The sequence below is a fragment of the Physella acuta genome, unplaced genomic scaffold (assembly GCF_028476545.2).
Source record: "Physella acuta isolate Inbredline_101_S28 unplaced genomic scaffold, ASM2847654v3 ptg000244l, whole genome shotgun sequence".
NCBI classification, from domain to species: domain Eukaryota; kingdom Metazoa; phylum Mollusca; class Gastropoda; family Physidae; genus Physella; species Physella acuta.
In genome coordinates this window covers 234,212-258,432 of record NW_026731763.1, presented here as the reverse complement: position 1 = coordinate 258,432, position 24,221 = coordinate 234,212, and the positions used below count along the sequence as shown (strand labels likewise).

The window sequence follows — 24,221 nt, the reverse complement described above, 5'->3', positions numbered from 1 at the left end:
AGTCTCCCACACTACCACACATAAACACATACACATCTCTACTACCCAAGTCTCCCACACTACCACACATAAACACATACCCATCTCTAGTTCCCAAGTCTCCCACACTACCACACATAAACACATACACATCTCTACTACCCAAGTCTCCCACACTACCACACATAAACACATACACATCTCTACTACCCAAGTCTCCCACACTACCACACATAAACACATACACATCTCTACTACCCAAGTCTCCCACACTACCACACATAAACACATACACATCTCTACTACCCAAGTCTCCCACACTACCACACATAAACACATACACATCTCTACTACCCAAGTCTCCCACACTACCACACATAAACACATACACATCTCTAGTTCCCAAGTCTCCCACACTACCACACATAAACACATACACATCTCTACTACCCAAGTCTCCCACACTACCACACATAAACACATACACATCTCTACTACCCAAGTCTCCCACACTACCACACATAAATACAGTGACCAGCTGCTGCACTCACTAGGCATACACCTGCGGACTGTCATAGCTGTACATGGGGTCGTTTGTCAGAAAGGTCAAGGCTCTGTTGTTTCTGTAAACTTGTATGCTCATTTTTGTACCTGTTAAATATCAGGACTTTGTGACTATGTGGGTACATTCTCTTGCTTCTGTCTCAAAATAGTAGCTACTGGACGGAGCTAATCTGAGATAAGTCACTTTAATTTGTGTTAGGTCACACGAAGCTTAATTAGATCCTGCATAACACGTTAGATCACTGTAACATAAACGTTTACCTCAAAGAAATCTGTATTGGGTCCCACTCGTTTGTGTAAGGTCACACCAACCTGAGTTAGGTCACACCAACCTGAGTTAGGTCACACCAACCTGAGTTTAATCTCACCAACCTGAATTAGGTCATACCAACTTGAGTTAGGTCACACCAACCTGAGTTAGGTCACACCAACCTGAGTTAGGTCACACCAACCTGAGTTAGGTCACACCAACCTGAGTTTAATCTCACCAACCTGAATTAGGTCATACCAACTTGAGTTAGGTCACACCAACCTGAGTTAGGTCACACCAACCTGAGTTAGGTCACACCAACCTGAGTTTAATCTCACCAACCTGAGTTAGGTCACACCAACCTGAGTAATGCATATGGTTCCAGGCCATGGTCACGTGCACCGGACCTTTGAAGGCGCTACTGGTACAAGCGGCACTACACACGCCCTTGACCTTCACGGATTCTTGACCTGGTGGCAGCACAAAGTTGTTTGACCCTGTCAGGAAAGTTCCGGCATCGAACATTCTTCTGGAGGAGAGAAAAATTATCCGCTCTACATTTTATAAAGATTTATTTTATATTAATCGGCAAAGCTTCTCTATTTGTCTGTAACACAAAATATCATTTTATACTATTTAGATACTGCAAATTCTGTTTGAAAGTACTGAAATACTGGATGAAATATTCATTCATTCTTTTATTGACTTAGACAACAAAAAATCCAACAAAGCTTAGATTAGTAGGTGAATAACGTAACTGGCATAGGGAGGAGAGGGGGGGGGGATTCAATGGGAAAGGAAACACTTTTTTTTCAGAATCAAATATAGATCTGTGTGTTTTTATTCTATTTTATGAATGTTGATAGTTTTAGGGGAAAACAGCTATAAATAAGTTTAAATCCGTTGATTTTAATTAAACTGTAATTGAAAACAACAAAGCCACCTACCTAATACTGGTACGATTCCGTGAAATCGCAAACCCGGACAGCGTAACTCACCTGTTGGGCGTGTAGTACAACCTTAGACCTGATCCGTCCATCCAGTCGGCGACCCTGTCTGGGTTGTTCCAGTGGACCTAATGACGTAAGCAGACGACAGGCCTTGTCACAGATGACACTAATACAACAGGCAACTAGGCCTGGTCCCAGTTATATAGTAAAGAACAACTTTTAGACAAGACATGTGTAGATTAAGTTGAGTTTGAATATTTTTGTGTTAATTTAGATATTGTCTAAACATTTACCACCCCCTATTTACACGAAATCAAATTCGCAAAGAAAATTGAATATTCAAAATGTGTAATAGTAAAAGAAAAACGAAAAAGAAAACTAAATTTGTTGTTTCGATGTCAAGTCTTTGTTAGACAAAAAAAAATCTTTTAAAATTGTAAAATATTTTCTGCCTTCTATCTCTGTGTTGTTTTAAAAAGCCGTAGGTTACGTTTAATAATTAGATCCATCCCTCTGTAACTCGTGTGTTATTACAACACGTCTGTGTAGCATAACCACATACATACAACACACCGCAACCGTTGACGACACACCTTTGACGACACAGCATGGCATCACACACCTGTATAGCGACCCTCTTGTACCCGTTGACCCCTATCCTGACCCCCGCATTCTGGTGACTGCAGTCCCCTGACAGACCCACGGTCCAGACACTGAGAAAATCCTGGCAGTTGCCGGATGAAGTCATGCCGCACTCGTATATGTTGGACGTAGCCTCTTGGTTGTCTTTTAAAATAGAAGAAAAACAACAATACACGTTTGTTAATTAGGACAATATAAATTCTTTGTAAAGCTGCGTATTTGGTAGGATCTACTGTCTGTACCCACACTAAAAGAACTAGTTTGGACTTCTAAATTATATTACATGATGAAAATACTCCAAATACTTGCTAACTTATTACACTCCTTTGTAAACAATTGCCACCTGTCATCATGTCACATATCTGTCACGTGTCAACCAACTTAACCATGTCACTTACCTGTAATCCCGTCACTTACCTGTAATTCCGTCACTTACCTGTAATTCCGTCACTTACCTGTAATCCCGTCACTTAACTATAATTCCGTCACTTACCTGTAATCCCGTCACTTACCTGTAATTCCGTCACTTACCTGTAATTCCGTCACTTACCTGTAATCCCGTCACTTAACTATAATTCCGTCACTTACCTGTAATCCCATCACTTACCTGTAATCCCGTCACTTACCTGTAATCCCGTCACTTACCTGTAATCCCGTCACTTACCTGTAATTCCGTCACTTACCTGTAATCCCGTCACTTAACTATAATTCCGTCACTTACCTGTAATCCCGTCACTTACCTGTAATTCCGTCACTTACCTGTAATTCCGTCACTTACCTGTAATCCCGTCACTTAACTATAATTCCGTCACTTACCTGTAATCCCATCACTTACCTGTAATTCCGTCACTTACCTGTACAACCGAACAGCACCATATGATGTAGTGTATAGACGTTGTCAATCACCGGCTCTACGGCGATCATGTGATAATCCCCAGGTGTCATCAAACTCTCCAGGTCGTAGATCTGGCACATGTAGGTTGTCTCCTTTGGAGGGATGTGAGAACCGCTGGGCAGGTGAACGGTGAGATTCTGCACACCTGGTGTATAGCTTTTTGTTAGTCTAATATTTTATATCAAAGCACTTATATCATTTGTTAGATCGGAGACTTGCAAAAAAGTTTCAGAGAAATTCTTCTCTGCAAATTATGCGGTATAGGCCTACTCTTTAGGGCTAGGGATAGGGCTGGGGCTAGGGCTACGATACGGCTACGGCCAATGCTAGGGTTAGCTCTAGTTCTAGGGCTATGTTTAGGGTTTGTATTTGTGTGTTTTGGGATAGGGATAGGGATGGGGATAGGGTTAGGGTTGGTGTTAGGGCTAATAATGTCACGCTTTTTTAACGACTTACAAAAAGCAGACCCTCGCCTTAGAGTTAGATGATGCCATTTATTAATAGTAAATGACTATAAATAAATGCTCTAGCCTTAGCCCTAGTCCTAGTCCTAGTCCTAGCCCTAGCCCTAGCCCTAGCCCTAGCCCTAGCCCTAGCCCTAGCCCTAGCCCTAGCCCTAGCCCTAGCCCTAGCCCTAGCCCTAGCCCTAGCCCTAGCCCTAGCCCTAGCCCTAGCCCTAGCCCTAGCCCTAGCCCTAGCCCTAGCCCTAGCCCTAGCCCTAGCCCTAGCCCTAGCCCTAGCCCTAGCCCTAGCCCTAGCCCTAGCCCTAGCCCTAGCCCTAGCCCTAGCCCTAGCCCTAGCCCTAGCCCTAGCCCTAGCCCTAGCCCTAGCCACTAATTCTAACACTAAAAATTTGACATTACGTTTGGTAACGTAAAAAATCAACCCCATAAGATACAAACCTGGTTCATCTTTGGCAGCACAAACAAACTCCTGGGCCTTACACTCCTCTCTCATCCAGTCCCCCTGGGTCTTGTACACCGGGTGGGTGACGGGCTTAGCCAGGCAGGACGGGGAGTCCCATGGGTCACATATGCCTGGGGAGGGGGAGGGAAGATGTGTGGTTGGAGATGATTTCTTCAAATCCTTTTACAATACATATAGCTTAGAGGAAATTTTTAAATAACAAAAAAAATCAAACAAAATTTAAAGAGACAAGTAAATGACTTACCAGGGTGAGATAATCCAGTTGTTCTTCTAGGAATAGAGTTCTCTTTCCATGTACAGTCAGGATCACCCAACTCTTGACCATTGGTCATCCCATCACCGTCTGAATCTTTTCTGCATAGCTCTTCAGTCCACACCTTAGTAATAACAACAAAAATGTTATTTTGAAGAATACACCTAAAAGCTAAAAAAGTAAATTCTAAAAAAAAAACAACGTACATGTCCAGCGGCTTGAAAATCCAACCCGAACGAGTTTTGAACCCCGGTCCCTTGGTCCAGCATGTGACCCACCCCCTCCCACAAGTTGTTTGGTTTACAAGGGTACGGGACGGCGTCTCCATTGGGAATTTTACTTCTGTAACTTCTGTATGCGCATGCGCAGTGCAGCAATGCGAGACACACAAGTGATCTGAAAAATACGAAACATGAAGTTAGATCATTCCTCATTATTCAAGTATGAACCGCGACTTAAGTTTCTTCTTTCTCTCCACAACCAGCCGAATTCGACGCTCTGTCTGTCTAATTTGGTTACTCGCGGTTAAATAACATATTAAAACGCAAAAATTGAATAGCACTAGTACATAATATTAACTTTTTAAAGTTTTACAATTGTAGGCCTATTGTGGAGCCAATGTCAGAATTACAAGTCCAACATTATAACATTTATACTGAAATAATCTTTCTTTTTAACATCTAGATGATATTATGAATTAGGATTATTGTTTCTCACTTGACAGGTATCATTTCGATTACTAGTTATTGAAACAGAGTAAGCTAATTATTGTAAAAAAAAAATCTGCCCCCATTTATTGTAGAATGTGCTATACGTAGACTATATAGTATTTTTTAATGAATGTACGGAAACCCACTTGCTCAATTTTCAAAATTTTATAGTTAGGAAATACATTTTTTGAACAGACGGGTTTTTAACTGAATCATTTAAGTCTACTAATCAGTGTGTGCATTTAATATGGTGTTTTGTTGACTAATAATGTATACTATTAGTTTTAATTTTTCTAATGGGTATTGGTAACCTATGTTATATTGAATGTGTCGGATGTTTAGCTATATAGTTATTTCTTTGCTTTTTCACTAATATCGTTCAACAGGTAGTAAAGCCTTTGTGTTTTGACCAATAACGATTTTATAAACGATTTTTCTCAATCAAGTATAATATTTTAAAAATATAGGCCTAAAATTTATGAGTAACGAATACCGATGTCTAGTACAATAGAATCACGTAGAAAAAATTGGAACATGAATAAATTGCGAATAACAGCGGAAAATATGTGCTTTAAAAAGGAGACGCTGATTAGTTTTTTAAAATTTAATTTAGCCTCTAATTCAGCCAGTTGAAATGTCAACAAGTGAAATGTTTTGAAGAGATCGGTTTAGTAGAAGTAATCGTTCCCCGAAAATCAATCGAAACTCGATAGAATCAAGACAATAAAATCTTTTAACTATGTTTAAAATGGCGTCTACCTAACTGAAATGGTACTTTACTAGTTAATAGTTTATAGAATACAGAAATAGCGTAAAGTACCACTTCCGTTTATTGAAGGTCATTAAAAATGTAAAGCAATTCAAGTATAAGATATTGTACTTATAAACGAAATTTCGACTACTAATCTGAAGCAGTGCTCAAGCATAATAGAGTAAAGTACAACTTCCGGTTACCGAAAATTGTTCGAAATTTTAATTTTGTTACTTATATTTGAACTTTCGTCCACCTAACATAAACTGTACTAAATTTATTGGCTTTTTGAAACCGGAAGTTGAGTACCACTTCGCTTTATAGATAAAAACTTTGCCTATTAAGTTTTTAAACATAAATTATTATTTTTTAAACCATACGACATAGTTCAGACACTTTTTTTCTCGATTTTCTGTGATAAAATGCAAACATACCCATTGTTTTTTTTTTTTTTTTCCTTTTTACTTTCTCGTATATACGAAGTATAGAGAAAGTATTGTAATCGTGCACAAAAATCACTTGAAATTTTAACAATTTTCACCGTATTACATCTCAGTCCTTCATCACATCCGAAGTATAGAGGACTTATTTTAATCGGGCAAAAATTATCAATCCAGATTTATCAAATTTAAGAGGTTTTATGCGTAATCCAGTCTAAAAAACTGGGCTTTGCAAGTCTGTCCGTATGTCTGTGTGTCTGTCTGTCTGTGTGTGTGTGTCCGTGTGTAAACACGATAACTTGAGTACCGTTACAGCTAGGTTGATGAAATTTCATATATAAGTATTTTATCAAAATCGTAGATCCGTATCAACTTTTGAGCGATTTCCGATAACCGGAAGTGGTACTTTTTCTACTTTGAATTTTCCAAAAGCCTATAACTTGAGTACTATTTCAGATAGATAAATGAAATTTCACATGTAAGTATAAGATCTAATTCTCTACCTTCTGTTAAATTTTGAGTAATTTCCGTGACCGGAAGTAGTAATTTACGCTACTTCCGATTTCTCAAAAAACTAATGTAAATTTTTAAAGTACTAATAATATTGCGCACTATCATGTACTTTTTTTATTTGGCGTTCACTTGGTGTGCAATTCTTTTGTCTACGAGATTTTATTCTATTTTTAAAACTTCAAGTATTTAAAATGGATTAAAAATCATGTCTATAGCCCGAGTTCCCGTCCCCTGTTGTTTTATATAAGAATATTCGAGAAAGTTTAGGGGAGATCACTCCCGGTTTATTTGTCTAGTTACCAAAAATACTTGAAACATTATTTACAACCAGCCTTTAGTATAGGCAAACAAAAATCAAACATTCTAACTTTTATAAACATATTTATTTTAATAAAATCGTGTATGATTTAAAAAAATATTTATTGCGTTCTTCGAATGATTTTGAGGATCTTTACTGCTAATTTATTTACCTAATATATTAGATATTTACCTATATTTTGAAATGAAATAAGTTACGTTACTAAATTGTGAATTAATAAAATTTTAAAGTTAAAATAAGACAGTTTATTCATATCTATTTATCTGTCTCTCTGTCTCTCTGTCTCTCTCTCTCTTTCTCTCTCTCTCTCTCTCTCTCTCTCTCTCTCTCTCTCTCTATATATATATATATATATATATATACATATCTTTATATATATATATATATGCATATATTTATATATATATATATATATATATATATATATATATATATATATATATATATATATATATATATATATATATATATATATATATATATATATGTACAAAGAGAGAGAGAGAGATATGGGGTCAGTGTTAGGATTAGGGTTAAGGTTAAATAAACCTATCTGGTTATGACATTTTTTTTAAATTGTGTATACTGGCCAAAATGAACTTCCATATAAACGTTCAAATAAGACTACCTTATGCCGATGAGACAGCATTGTAAATAGATTCCTGTAATACAAGCTGTATGGCGGTTTTCAGGTGTATGTTTTTCTACGATACACAATCATATTGCTTTTCAATTGAACAAACATTCAATCTTAGCTGTTCTTTTAAAGCTGTTTTAAGGATCATGTTTCAAAGTTACATGCAATAATCTTACAGACTTGGTAGCAAAAGATCAGCAAGGAGGGGAAGGGCAATAAATAACCTAATTAATTATGCCCCCCCCCCCCATCCCTTAGCATGTCAATTAACCCATGCCTAGCACTCCCTTCTTCTTCGTTCTTATTGTATTTTAGGACGGGATTTCTTCCAACACAATTAAGTATTACATGTCAACCTGTTATGCACCACACACAAAGTTTACTCCGATGTCGGTCTGCTTTTCGATTCTTTGCTGCTTCAATAGCCTTAATTCATACACGAACAAAACTACAAGGTTATTTGGTGTCGGAGTTTTCTCTCCTAAAGGTGTTGTGCCCCCCAGCTATCGAGCCACATCTACCCAAGTGTTAGAAAGCTTTACCGACCCGAACACGCAGACCCGTTCCCAAAACATTGACTTTTTAGGACATCACGCCAACCTCTTCGATTCACATTGATATTGAACATTTTTTAAACTTAATATTTTTGAAGCCCCCAAAAATCAAATGGAAGCAGCTACACATCTCCATTCGGCAGCGCTCTTGAGTTGAACCCACGTAAACCCAGCACTCTTGATTCTTTATTTACTGCACTTCTCCAGGATTTCCTCCTGGGTTTCGAGTTAGGGATTCCCTTCAGAAAGCAGCACTGTCTTGTGTTGAATATTCTAATTTTGCTCTGGAGTGACAAGGCTGTGCACTTCCATATCAGGCGTACTGAGTTGAAGGCACATCTGGCTTTGTTGATACGGTTTTTATGTCCTCGCCTGCTTACTCCCCCCCCCCCCCCCCCCCCATCCAACCTTGTTGGTCATACATTACTTTCCACATCGGTGAATTTGTTTGTTTCACGTTTGTCTGATCCTTTTAGTTGTATAAGTAGGTCCTGGTCATTACTGATTCTGATGACTACTGTTTTGTTAATATTGATTTTAAGTTCAATTGAGGCTTTTTCGCATGGCCGATTTAGTTTGGTTGTTGTTTGCGATGTACTAAGCAGATGTTATATGCAAAAATCAGATCTTGTGGAGAAATTCCACTGGATTCCTATGTCGTTATGTATAGTCAGATCTAGTCAATTACTATCACAAACATAATATATGCGTGATAGATATTAATTTTTGGGGTACACCATAATGGCTCATTTGCCTATCCAGATACCATTACTTTTCGCACTATCAAAGGTGTTTTCAAAGTCTACAAAGGTAATGTATGGAGGGGGGGGGGGGGGGATTCCCAAAAGGGACTGTTCAATATAGATGCGCATTATGGTAATACGATCAGTGCTTTTGTTTTGTATAAAAGTTATTTAGGTGTGTGTGTGTGGGGGGGGGGGGGAATTACAGTCGGGTAAAGTGATAGAGGAGAAATGATAGCATGGTAAGCTATATGTGGTGTAATGGGGGTAACGGACTGCCGGTATTTCACCATCGGCAAACCCAATCACATGGTTCTGGTGACTGTATGCCACGCCCCCACCGTCACGCGATGTTTATTTAGTTTTTTATTTCCGCGAAGTTTGGCCTAGAACTCCACCAAGGTTAGCTCATCAGGTGACCGGTGTGTTGGGCTCCACCTTTAAAGGTTGGTACCTGGTTATTTAAGGGCAACATTCTTCTTGTAGCAACAGTTTTCCATCACTAATTGGTCAGCATAAAGGCCAAAGGCTTATATTTGTATATGAAATTTCATCAACCTAGCTGTAACGCTATTCTAGTTATCGTGTTCACAGACAGACACACAATTACACACACACACACACACACAAACACACACACACATACACACACAGACAAATGGACAAAATTGCAAAACTATGTTTAGTTAGAGTGAGGTAGAGAAACTCGAAAATTCGATTTCGATTTTTTGCACGATTTTTTGCACGATTACAATATATCCTCGATACTTCGTATACGAGAAAGTAAAAATTAACACCTTCGGACTAAAACATTTAGGTAAAAATCCAAATAGAGCCACACTACCACACATTCGCACAATTCTACACAGGCAAACAATTAACGCAAATAGATTTCAAGTGCATGTAATTTATTTGTGTGTAAAAGAAATGTGATCAAGTGGAGTTTTTTACTATACGATTATCTGTTACAAACAAACATTTCTACTACAAGCAATGTCACACGTAAAAGAATATACGATTGGTAACGCATTGACGAAACCCTCTTAAAGTATTGCATCAGACTTTCTTCTGAGACGGCGGTAACACTCGGGGACGGGCAGAGGTGTAGCGACTCATTCTGGCGCCTGGAGCGAACTATTAAATTTGTACCACATTGGCAAAATAGTGTCTCTCCCCCCCCCCACCTCCCCCCATCTTACTATTCAAAATCACTTGACAAATATTACTGTGATGTCACAAAAAAGTAAACAGTTAAGTTATTCAGGAAAGGAATGCAGTTGTCTATTTTTTATTTTTATCTTTGACCGTTATCATTCAGTATTGCTGCTCAGAAATAGCTTTTAAATCAATTTTACTCCGTTTAGCGCTCGCGACGACCACCCCACCCGCCCTCCCCTAGCTACGCACCGGGTGACGGTCACGCTAATAGATTATACCTATATCTGAAAAATTATACTAATTACATCCCATTATATGATATACTTCCCTTCATTGAGAGTGATTCCTCACGAAAATAAAAATAAATTACACAAGAAAAAAAAATTCTTCCTTCTAGTTTGTTTTTATGTTAGAAAATAAGGCTAGAGTGATCTCACCTAAACTTGATCAAATATTCTTATGAGACACTCAGGGGGGAGAGCACCTCGGGATATTAATATGATGTTTATTTAATTTTAAAATACTGAACGTTTTTTTTAAGTAGAATATAATCTCGTAGACAAAAGAATTGCTCACCAAATGAACAGCAAAAAATTGTGTATAATATTGCGAACATTAGTATTTTGATAAACAAAAACTTAATTAATTTCAGAGTTAATTAATCATCGAAACAAGTAACATTGTATGTACAAAAAAAAATTTCTTGAGCCTCCGCCTACCTGAAAAATGTAAATTAATAGGACTAGTAGAACTCTCAAAATTATGTTTGAATTTTTTCCACCGTGCCCGACGATACACAGAGGAATAAAGTCCAAAATAAGTGTGTAAAATACTAGTTCCGGTCACCGAAAATAACTCGTAATTAGACAGATAACAGAGAGTTAGATACTTTACTTCTATGCACAATTTCGTCTATATATCCAAAACAGTACTCAAGTTATATTTTAAAAAACAGAAAGTAGAATAAATTCAACTTCCGTTTAACGGAAATCGCTGCAAAATTAATTCAGAACTACAAATACGTGTACGTGTACGTGTACGTGTACGTGTACGTGTACGTGTACGTGTACGTGTACGTGTACGTGTACGTGTACGTGTACGTGTACGTGTACGTGTACGTGTACGTGTACGTGTACGTGTACGTGTACGTGTACGTGTACGTGTACGTGTACGTGTACGTGTACGTGTACGTGTACGTGTACGTGTACGTGTACGTGTACGTGTACGTGTACGTGTACGTGTACGTGTACGTGTACGTGTACGTGTACGTGTACGTGTACGTGTACGTGTACGTGTACGTGTACGTGTACGTGTACGTGTACGTGTACGTGTACGTGTAGGTGTACGTGTAGGTGTAGGTGTAGGTGTACGGGTAGGTGTAGGTGTAGGTGTAGGTGTAGGTGTAGGTGTAGGTGTAGGTGTAGGTGTAGGTGTAGGTGTACGTGTACGTGTACGTGTACGTGTACGTGTACGTGTACGTGTACGTGTACGTGTACGTGTACGTGTACGTGTACGTGTAAGTGTACGTGTACGTGTACGTGTACGTGTACGTGTACGTGTACGTGTACGTGTACGTGTACGTGTACGTGTACGTGTACGTGTACGTGTACGTGTACGTGTACGTGTACGTGTACGTGTCTGTGTCTGTGTTTGCGTTTACGTTTGCGTTTGCGTTTGCGATTGCGATTGCATTTGCGTTTGCGTTTGCGTTTGTGTCTGTATTTTCTCAAACACCCATATTTGCAAATTGATCTTTAATTGATTATTAAATATTAACCCAAGTTCGGCAGCGCAGTGAATTTGCTTTTTTTAATGAGCTCACACGTCACGGCCCTTTTTAAATAATTTTATCCTAATTCCAGTGCAAGGCCAGTAACTTATGTTTCATAATTTCTATTTTTTTAAATGGAATGCGTCTGACATTTCCATTAATAGTTTTCATTCAATCTGCTTGTTCTCTTAATTATTTCATTCTTCAGTACTTTCTCGTATACAGAGTATAGAGGAAGTATTGTAATCGTGCACAAAAGTCACATAGAATTTTGACAGTTTTTATCGTTTTACACTTCAGTACTTCATCATATACGGAGTATAGGGGACTTATTTTAATCGGGCAAAAATAATAAATGCAGTGAGTACCGTTACAGATAGGTTGATGAAATTTCATAAACAATTATTATATTAAATTTGTAGTTCCGTATCTACTTTTCAGCGATTTCCGGTAACCAGAAGTGGCACTTATTCTACTTTCAATTTTTCAAAAGCCTATAACTTGAGTACTGTCTCAGATAGATAAATGAAATTTCACGTATAAATAAAAAATCTAATTTTCTTCCATACTGTCAAATTTTGAGTAATTTCCGCTCACCGAAAGTAGTACTTAACGCTATTTCAGATTTCTCAAAAAAAAAAACGCCTAGGAATTTATTTATTTGGCTTTCACTTTGTGCGCAATTCTTTCTTCTACGAGATTCTATTCGTTTTCAAAAAGTTTAAGTAATTAAAACATGGATTAAAGATCATTTCTATATTCCGAGTTGCCATCCCTCGTAGTATTATATAAGAATATTCGAGAAAGGAAAGTTTAGGGGAGATCACTCTCGGTTTATTTCCACAACAATTAAAAAACCATGAATTCTTAAGACCTTCCAGAGTGACCCCCGCAGATATTTCTAAGACATCAGAGGCTTGATGTGAGATTTTTTTATTCAGGTTTTTTTTTTTACCAAAAAACATTTATATGTTTATATTCGAAAGCATGGCATATGTTCAGTTATAACAGTTTTCCAGAGTTATATATTCTTGGTTAACATCTTTTTTGTGACCTCCACTGGTCGGTGTACGACCTCTAACTTTAAAAAAAATTGTTTCAATTGGCAATTTTATAATAGACTACATAAGGATACTTTTATTTGTGGTTAAGTTTTAACCCTCTCGAGCGAGTAGAGGCTGACCGACAATTGTTTTCCATTTGACCTAGTCATTTAACCAGGCTATGTGAAAAAGTAGTTGGATGTACAGAGACAAAGTACCCAAAACATTGTTTTCCAAATAGTCATCGTTTTTCAACAAAATAACAATGTTTATATAAACATTTCATACTGGTCACTTTTAGAGGCCTGCCGAAATTTTCCTGAAGGAAACACCGGTTTTGTTTGTTATCCCCGCAAGTCGTTTTACGACTTTTGGGATAAAATGCGGTTTGTATGTGGGGATATTTTTTTTCGATATTTAGCTCATATAAGCCGCTGGTTAGTCGAGGTCAGTTTTACCCCCTCGTCGTGGACGCGGTGGCTGATTGTCATTTGCCCTCGTGTTTTATTTGCTCGATTCTAGCGCCTGCAAAGTTTGAAGTGCATGCGACACCGGCAAGTGCCCTAACCGACATCAGTCCAATTATCTTTGTAAATGTCAATAAACCTAAACAGACACACTGGTTTAATACTTTTTATGAAGTCAAAGGTTTAGGAGAAATATGTAGCCTATAAAAACACCTACTTTTTAAAAGTTGCTTTTGGTATATCGGTCCGATTAACTTATTTTTAGTTCGTAGGTGTAGTGTTGGACGGTACTTCCCCCAACACAATTAAGTATTACGTGTAAACATGTTATGCGACATATGACTCAGCTTTCTGTATTTGCTTCCATAGTTTTTGACCATCTAAGAACAAACTACAAGGCAGAAAGTAATTGATTTTGGAGTTTTCTTGTTCAGGTAACGAGTTAGAGACACTTTACTCCACTAAACCATACAGTGTTCCCCTCCATTAGGTCTGTATGGGACGTTCTTTTTCTATCATAGCACATCTATGGTGCAGATTTTGGCTTGCAGTACGGATTTATTCTTGCTTTTTTTGTCATGTCTTCAGCCTCAGCATCGTCGAAAAAAAACATTATGCTTTAACATGTTTGTTTCACATTCACATAGAATACATCTAAATAAGCACGTATGTATCTTCGCTTTTATTCAACGTTAAAACTTTTGATAATAAGAAAGTCTTTATTAAAGGACAGATTACATTTCTTTGTGAAGACCATCTACATGTATATGAACGCGACTACTCTAACATGTAGTAGTTGTTATAAAACGTCCACAGACAACGCAATAATTTTCTAGTCCTTATATGGAAATTTAAAAAAAAAATCACAACCTTCTTTTGTTAAAACACATTTCATTTTGGTTTAACAATAACTGCTCAAAATTAAATAAAACTATGTTAACGATATATGTTTTCAGTTTTTGGGCGTTATGATGTGTACACTTCTAAAAAATCAGCTAAAATATATTTTGCAAATATGAGCAAGCTTTTATTAATAACCATGTAAGAATTTTAATAATTTATCTTTTAAAAATGTAAAGGATTTTTAATGAAAATTAACCAGTCATTGAGTCACTAATCATATGTATCAGAATGATTCAATGAATGTAAGGAAAGTTTCAGATTTATCTGGAATACTATTTATTGCTAAGATGAAGTGTCTTTTCGATACAGAGATGTAGTAGTCGAGCAGGGAGAGATTTCCATCAACACTGAGAAGATGGCATCGCCCACAGAGGATTATTTTCAACAAGAGCTTCCATTTCCTACAAAAGATATCATTTCCTACACTATCTGTCCTTGCCTACACTATCTGTCCTTGCCTACACTATCTGTCCTTGCCTACACTATCTGTCCTTGCCTACACTATCTGTCCTTGCCTACACTATCTGTCCTTGCCTACACTATATGTCCTTGCCTACACTATCTGTCCTTGCCTACACTATCTATCCTTGCATACACTATCTGTCCTTGCCTACACTATCTATCCTTGCCTACACTATCTGTCCTTGCCTACACTATCTGTCCTTGCCTACACTATCTGTCCTTGCCTACACTATCTGTCCTTGCCTACACTATCTGTCCTTGCCTACACTATCTGTCCTTGCCTACACTATCTGTCCTTTCCTACACTATCTGTCCTTGCCTACACTATCGGTCCTTGCCTACACTATCTGTCCTTGCCTACACTATCTGTCTTAGAACATCAGAACCAGAGCTGGCACCAAAACGACCAGCACAGCTCCAGCACTGACATGGTGAGCGGCGGCCAGTCCCCGCTCCTCAACGGTCGGCTTGGTGGTTGCCATGGGAGATCCGTTGATGGCCAGGTAAACTTCCGTCTGGCAGGAGGCCATCAGGGCCATCATGTTGAGGCCTTCAGGATGGGATTTCAAGACGACGTTCTGTCGGTTCAAAACAAAATGTTTATTTAGATGGAGTTTTAGATCGAGTACTGATAATATGAGACAAGGACAGTAGTCTAGAAATAGTAATCACGAGAACAAAGAGATTTAATTCTAAAGCCATTGATAAAATAGTGTAATGTATTATGTGAATACGCCATGTTTTATATTTTTATGATCATTATCTATTTGTTTAAACACTTTTGCTGCACGTTTGACTGTTAGAATAGAGCGATGATTAAATTTAGTTAAATTTAATGTTAATAAATTATCTTAGATTTAAAACCGGTATTGGTGAGTTTTGCTTAAAAACTCCAGTCGGTTATGCCTGTACGAGAGGAGAAGGGGTGGGAGTAGACTAAATCAACAAAGTTGATCAACGTAAGTTAATCATATTGCAGTATCAAATTTTGCATTATTGGGTGCATACAGTTTTATGATTAAAGAGCCCAAATAACTTATTCTTATCTCGAGAATGTGTCACGGTATGATAAAAATAGTATTTTAAAATATTCTATATTCATCCTCAATACACGCAAAACACTGTCTCTTTTAATATAAGTTTTTCTTTTTTTTTAAAGAAAGGCTTTTTTTTAAAGAAAGGCCAGTGCGACGCCTTGCCGAGATGGCTAAAACGCAATAATTTACAATTCAATAATCTGCCGTGTAGTTTTCGTCAAAGCTTGATACCTGCATGAGCTCGTACATCTCCCCTCTCAGACAGCCGTTGCTGCGTGTCTGTTCCAGGACGTACTGGGCACACTCCTGCAGACAGGGGCCGAAGGGCCGGCACTTGGCCATCAGACCCTGGTAGAGGGAGGAGGCGTTCAGGGCCCGGGAGTCGAAGTAGGCAAACGGGTTGTCGCAGCCGTGTCTGGTCCATGTTTCGGAGTCACAAAAACTGGGGAGAGTAAAGAAGAGAAACTTTTTTTTTTTAATTTAATTTTTTTTTTTTTTTTTTTTTTTTTTTTTTTTTTTTTTTGATTTACCAGAAATAAACTTTTAGAAAACCGTAACACAGATGTTAAGACATTTGTATTTGGTCTTTCTCAGAAAAAAAAATTAAACTATTATTAACATATAACTTGTCTCTAAGTATAATTATTAGGCCTAATAAAACTCTCACGCCTGTGGAGTTTAATTTGTGCAAGAATCTTTTAGGTATAGGCTATAACGTGTGTAGTCTATCATCGTCTTTTCCCGTTCGTGCCCAAGATGCGTGGGTCCAGATGAAGTAGAGTTCATTTGTTTCAGAGACCTCGTGTGCTTTTAGTAGAGGCTACATTGTTAACCTACAATAATTTCCAACCATGAAAACTACTGCCGCCCTCCATCCACAGTGATCTATCACCTTATTTTACAATGACCGCTTACCACATTTTACAATGACCACATACCAAATATCCCAATGACCGCTTACCAAATATCGAAATGACCGTTTATCAAAGTCACAATGAGTCCGCTTATCAAATGCCATAATGCCCATTTACCAAATATCACAATGAACGCATACTAATTATCACAATGGCCGTTTAGATATGTCACAATGACCCGTTTAGCAAATATCACAATGAACGCTTACCAAAGACACAATGACAGCTTACCAAAGACACAATGACAGCTTACCAAATGACAAATGCCAGCTTACCAAATGTCATAATGACAGCTTACCAAATGACTGAATGACAGTTTACCAAATGACAAATGCCAGCTTACCAAATGTCATAATGACAGCTTACCAAATGACTGAATGACAGTTTACCAGATGACACAATGTCAGCATACCAAATGACACAATGACAGCTTACCAAATGACACAATGACAGCTTACCAAATGAAACAATGACAGCTTACCAAATGACACAATGACAGCTTACCAAATGACACAATGACAGCTTACCAAATGACACAATGACAGCCTACCAAATGACACAATGACAGCTTACCAAATGACACAATGACCGCTTACCAAATGACACAATGACCGCTTACCAAATGACACAATGACAGCTTACCTAACGTCTGGGCCGACACTAAAACAATATTCGTGAGAGACGTTCCTCTTGGGGAAATAGGTGATAAAACCGAAGCACATCTCCTCAGAGGTTGCCTCCCCTTGTAAAACAGAGTGGTCTAACTTGGCCGTGGTGTAGGTGCAGGTGGTCACGATTTCGTCCCCTGGCAGGAGAATGACGGGGTTGTCGGTGCTGTGGAATAGTAAAACACGGGTGTTCGTGACGTCAGAGTAACCACAGAATAATGACGTCACGGTTTCAACCAAAACAAAACAAAAATTTAACAATTAACTCAATACTTTTAGAAATTAAAATGACGACATCGAGAATTATAATCCCGGTATGATCAAAACCTCAAATTGCTTAGAAATACAAATTACAGGTAATCTCCAAATCTTCTTCCAAACCCACCAATATAGTAAGCTCATCGTCACAGGGTTTAGGGCTTAGATATTCTACTCCCCCAGTTAAGTAACGTCATTTATGAAAACATCTATAGTTTCGTTTTCAACTAGATCGAGTTAAGGAATAAATAAGGACATTCTAGTTTTGTTTTCATCTAATTATAAGATGAAAGGATATGTTTAAAAATTTCAGCTAATTACAAGATAAAAATGGCATTCTAAAAATAGTTCAACAAGATGAAAGTGACATTCTAAAAATAGTTCGACTAATCACGTGGTGAAAATGACATTCTAAAAATAGCTCAACTAATCACGTGGTGAAAACAACATTCTAAAAATAGTTCGACTAATCACGTGGTGAAAATGACATTCTAAAAATAGCTCAACTAATCACGTTGTGAAAACAACATTCTAAAAATAGGTCGACTAATCACGTGGTGAAAATGACATTCTAAAAATAGCTCAACTAATCACGTGGTGAAAATGACATTCTAAAAATAGTTCGACTAATCACGTGGTGAAAAAAAACATTCTACAAGTAGTTCAACTGGTTAAAGGTTTAAAATGACGTGTGAAGCACTCACTAGAGGTAAGCCTGCGGACTGTCATAGCTGTACTCAGGGTCGTTGGTCAGGTAGGTCAGGTGTTTGTTGTCCCTCAACACCTCGATCTTCATCTTGATACCTGCCGTAGACAAGCTAAACTTCAGCTCACAGTAAAGATGGGTTGTGTACAATAATCTTTATACGCAAAACATCACAGCCGTAATTTAGAAATAAATTTTGGTTAGGTCTAAGTCGGTGTGGTGAAGTCAGAAGACCTCGAGATGTTAGACAAAAGGTCATGTGTATGAAGGTCTTGTAAACTTAACTATGAGAAGGACTTGTAATTGAATCCTCCACCATATTCTCAAATAAGAACGAAGAAGAAGAAGAAGAAGAAGGACACACTATCTTCTATACGACAAGGTCACATTATAATTTTATCACTAGAAGGTCACCCTAAAAACCTTTATTTAATTGGTCCTACTTAAACTTTCTAAAGTAAATATCAAGTTTAAATAAATTATATGGAGATCAATTATACTAAATATCCGAGGGTTAGCATGTATTTTATAAATATCCTAAGCTCCCCCCCCCCCATTAAATATCCCATTAATCTAAAAGGCCTTGGTCAGACAACCTCATAACCTAAATACACCAAGGTCACATCAACCTAAATACACCAAGGTCACACGAACCTAAATGCACCAAGGTCACACTAACCTAAATACACCAAGGTCACACTAACCAAAATGCACCAAGGTCACACTAACCTAAATACACCAAGGTCACACTAACCTAAATACACCAAGGTCACAGTAATCTAAATACACCAAGGTCACAGTAATCTAAATACACCAAAAGTCACACTAACCAACATAGAACAAGATCACACTAACTTAAATAAACCAAGGTCACCCTCACCTGCGTAGTGCATATGGTTCCAGGCCATGGTGACCTGCACCGCCCCCTTGTAATGGTTTTTGGTGCACGTCTTGGTGCACGTGCCTTGCACGCTGACTTCCGGTTGTCTAGGCGGCAGCACGAAGTAGTTGGAGCCGGTTAGGATGATGCCGGCGTCGTAAGGTCTCCTGGTGGAAGAGGTCACGTGACGTTAGAGACCTACATATATTTACTATATTTGAACTCGAGTAATCAATGATCGATCCTCAAAAGCTGGAAGATTTAAAATTGTAGATTTTCGACCACAAAGCAAGATCCAATGGACGAATATTAAAGCCTGCTAAATGTGATGGGTCGGGCCTTGAGAAGGGGAGAGGTAAACATCGTGAGGCAAGAGTTAGGCTGGAACCCCCAGGTGAAAGGAAAAGTAAGCAGACAAAAGACGTCATGTAGAAAGACAGGGAAAGGAGATGCACGGGCTTCTGAGTAATCGTGGGCTCAACCGAAGAGGGCCGCCCAAAACAGATTCTGGTGGAGAGGTTAAGCGTAAGCACTTTCTACTCAGGGGCTTTTAAGGAAGAAGTCGAGTGAATCAAGTACCAAACATCGAAATGTGCTGTTGCGAATATCGCGTATATCTTTAGTTTAGGAATACGATGGCACGAATACATGTGTTTCATCATTCCATTCCGTACACCGTGTGTTCTGTTTTACAAAGACACTGTTGGACCTACAATAATGTGTGCCATACCCACGACAGCTAAAAATAAAGATCTGATCAGTGTATTAAACTTATAATAACTTACACATACAGATACACACAAATACATATAGATACACATAGACAATTACACATAATCACATATATCCAGACTCATATTAATTGGTATATAGTTACAAACATCTACACATACAAACACACACACAAACACCTGTCCCAAAGACAGTTGCAACTCACCTGTTAGGTGTGTAGTACAACCTTAACCCTGAACCGTCTACCCATGTGGGATTTTTTTCTGGGTTGTTCCAGTGGATCTGAAAGGGTTAAAGTTTTTGTTTTTGTTTAACTCAAGCTTTAGTTGGAGAATTTTGACAAGATTTAGGTGGGAAACTTCGACACATCAAATTGTCTTTTTGATGTCACAAAATCACACATAGTCATAAACACGATCATATAAGCAATATCATACAGCCATACATAGTCATATATACAGCCATACAGTCATATACGCAGCCGAAAACAAAACACAGTCATAGACAGTCATAAACGCAGTCAATCACACAGCCATACACACAGTCATACAGACAGCCATACACACAGCAATACACACAAACAGCCATACATACAGCCATACATGACCAAGTAAAATATATTAAAGACAAAATCTTACACAATCAATTCACACATTACCACACATAAAAAACTACTCACACACCCTCACACGTGGCATCACACCACACACACACACACCACCCACCTGTATAGCGACCCTCTTGTACCCGTTGACCCCTATCCTGACCCCAGCACTGGGGTGGCTGCAGTCCCCAGCGAACCCCACGGTCCAGACACTGAGAAAATCCTGGCAGCTGCTGGAAGCTGTCATGCCACACTCGAATGGTGCGTCTGATGCCACCTCGGTGTCTGTGAGAGATGGCACCAAGCGTAAAGGTTCGTGCATGTATGATTTAACATTAGCAAGAGGCTTAATCGATCCATCATTTACCTTTACATATACCTGTATTTACCTTTACACGTGTACTTCTATTTATTTTTACACGAGTATTTGTATTTACATTTACACGTTTACTTGTATTTACCTTTACGTTTACCTTTACACGTGTACCTGTATTAATCTTTACATGAGTATTTGTATTTACATTTACACGCGCACCTGTATTTATCTTTATACGTGTACAGGTATTTACCTTTACATGTGCGCTTTGACTACCTGTGGCTACCTGTACATTTTTACCTGTGATTACCTGTACATTTCTACATCTGATTAGATTACCTGTACATTTCTACCTGAGATAACCTGTACACAGTGGCGAAGCGAGGGGGGAGCGGGGCGGACCGCATCGAGTGACACCATTTAGGGGGGTGACACCAAGGCAAAAAATAGCAAAATATATAGAGAAAAATGATAATTCCACTTAATTAAGTGATTAATTCGAGTGTTAAAAAGTCTTTTAAGAGCAAATTTGACAAATCCCGACAAGGATGGAGGGGGGGGGGGGGTGCAAATCGAAAATTAAAAGTTTATCCCCGAGCGCCGGGGAAGGTTCGCTACGCCTCTGAGAGTGACACCATTAAGTGCTGCAGCGGGTGACACCCGACCTCGCTACGCCACTGCCTGTGCATTTCTACATGTGCTTACCTGTAACATTTCTACCTGTGATTAGATTACCTGTACATTTCTACCTTAGATTACCTGTGCATTTCTACCTGTGACTAGATTACCTGTACATTTCTACCTGTGCTTACCTGTACATTTCTACCTGTAGATTACATGTAACATTTCTACCTGTGCTTACATTTCTACCTGTGCTTACCTTTACATTTCTACCTGTGCTTACCTTTACATTTCTACCTGTGCTTACCTTTACATTTCTACCTGTGCTTACCTGTACATTTCTACCTGTAGATTACATGTAACATTTCTACCTGTGCTTACATTTCTACCTGTGCTTACCTTTACATTTCTACCCGTGCTTACCTTTACATTTCTACCTGTGCTTACCTTTACATTTCTACCTGTGCTTACATTTCTACCTGTGCTTACATTTCTACCTGTGCTTACATTTCTACCTGTGCTTACCTTTACATCCAAACAAGACCATGTGGTGCAACACATAAACGTTATCGATAATAGGTTCCACGGCCACCATGTGGTAATCACCGGGTGACATGAGTTGCTCAAGGTCGAAGATCTGACACATGTAGGTCGTCTCCTTGAGTGGCACGTGAGAACCGCTGGGCAGGTGAAGATCGACGTTCTTCACACCTGGGAGATTGCAAACAACAAACTTTACTATTTAAAAAAAACCATGAAATCAAACAGTCGCAAACAAAGCTACATTCATACTTTGTTTGGTCGGCTCTTTTTTGGTATCGAAACATAGCATCGATAATACTGTAAGATACTATTATACAGCTATAGCTATATAAAAAGAAACATAATATATCTGAATTAAATAACGCTGGGTGATTTTTAAATAAAATAAAATAAAAACTTTCTAATAACAAATTTTCGAATGTAATGAAAATTTGATAAACTTATTTGCTTTCTTTTGTAAAAGCTTTGTTTGCTCATGAGATCAATTGCTTATTTTTAGCGATCAATTTTATTTTTAAAATAGATATTCTTGTATTGTCATTGAAGACGAATGTATATGGAAAGTTTAAACAAAGTTCCTGCATTAGAAGTGGGTCAAAATTGAGCTACAAAATTTGCCACATACCTAAAAACAAACATAAAAACAAACAATAAAATGTTTTAACAATGGAAAAGCTCAAAACAAAAAGAATTTAGAGCAAAAAATGTGACGAAAAAAACACCACAAACTGACCTGATTCATTTTTGGCAGCACAAACAAACTCCTGAGCCTTACACTCATCTCTCATCCAGTCCCCCTGGGTCTTGTACACCGGGTGGGTGACAGGCTTAGCCTGGCAGGACGGAGAGTCCCACGGGTCACAGATACCTGGGGGGGGGGGGGGGGGGAGATGTTTTTTAAGATGATTTCTTAACGTCGTTTTACATGAGGTATAACTTGGAGGAAATTTTAAAATTGAAAAAAAAAAAAAAAATCATTTAAAAGTATAGTCTTCAAGGTTCTAGAGTTTGGTAAATGACTTACCAGGGTGAGATAATCCAGTTGTTCTTTTGGGAATAGAGTTCTCTTTCCATGTGCAGTCAGGATCACCCAACTCTTGACCATTGGTCATCCCATCACCGTCTGAATCTTTTCTACACAGTTCTGTAGTCCACGCCTTAGAAAGAAAAAAAAAAGTTTTATTTTGTTGAAGTTAAAGCCTACAATTTTTAAATTAATTTTTTGTTACTTACATGTCCAGCGGCCTGAAAATCCAACCCGAACCAGTTTCTGGCCCCGGTCCCCTGGTCCAGCATGTGACCCACGCCCTCCCACAAGTTGTTAGCTTTACAAGGGTACGGGACGGCGTCTCCATTGGGAATTTTACTTCTGTAACTTCTGTACGCGCATGCGCATTGCAGCACCGTAAGACACACAAGTGATCTGAAAGTACATAAAAGTTAATGATAGTTAGCACTGTTGGCTCATAGACTTTTGCTGTAGTTGACAGTGGGTTTTTTTTGGTAGCCATTTGTACACATAGTGTAGGTAAGTATACGACACACAATTTGCAGATGTGCAAAGTGTAAACTGGGGTAAAGTCTACTATCTCGAGGGAAGTTTATTACCATTAAGTCTATTTTTAATAAAGTCTATTTTTTTGTGTATAAAGATATCGATCTAACCCTTAGCTTTTACAATACGTGGTACACTTTACTATCTCCAGTAAATTCTTTTGTAAATGGTTTAGTCTAATATTATTGGTAAACTCTACTGTACATAGTTAAATGTACTATATATTAGTAAGTCTATTGTATATGGGAAATTACTATAAATGGTAACGTCCACTACCCTAGTTAAAGTTTTCTACATATAACACTTGTAAAGTCCACTATCCCAGGTAAAGTCCATTACCCCAGGTAAAGTCCACTAAAGTTCAATACCCCAGGTAAAGTCCACTACCCCAGGTAAAGTCCACTACCCCAGGTAAAGTCCACTACCCCAGGTAAAGTACACTACCCCAGGTAAAGT

At 38.3% G+C, this 24,221-nt stretch overlaps 2 protein-coding genes across 2 annotated transcripts; both read right to left on the bottom strand.

The window, feature by feature from the left end:
* Positions 1-529: 529 nt before the first annotated feature.
* Positions 530-5,241, bottom strand: LOC131938459 (tyramine beta-hydroxylase). Its single transcript, XM_059296492.1, has 8 exons — positions 5,178-5,241; positions 4,667-4,856; positions 4,452-4,584; positions 4,183-4,317; positions 3,240-3,425; positions 2,337-2,529; positions 1,156-1,322; positions 530-630 (listed from the first exon to the last, which is right to left on the bottom strand). The coding sequence occupies exons 1-8, from the start codon at positions 5,189-5,191 to the stop codon at positions 530-532; spliced, it is 1,119 nt and encodes a 372-aa protein (XP_059152475.1). The 5' UTR covers positions 5,192-5,241.
* An 8,992-nt stretch (positions 5,242-14,233) lies between these two features.
* On the bottom strand, positions 14,234-23,361 carry LOC131938461 (MOXD1 homolog 1-like; the record flags this gene model as incomplete). Its single annotated transcript, XM_059296494.1, has 10 exons — positions 14,234-15,509; positions 16,200-16,410; positions 17,525-17,716; positions 18,513-18,612; positions 19,395-19,561; positions 20,332-20,408; positions 20,852-21,015; positions 22,193-22,378; positions 22,944-23,078; positions 23,235-23,361. Coding segments are annotated over 10 exons (1,566 nt in total), but the record flags the coding sequence as incomplete, so codon positions are not given.
* Positions 23,362-24,221: the final 860 nt, after the last annotated feature.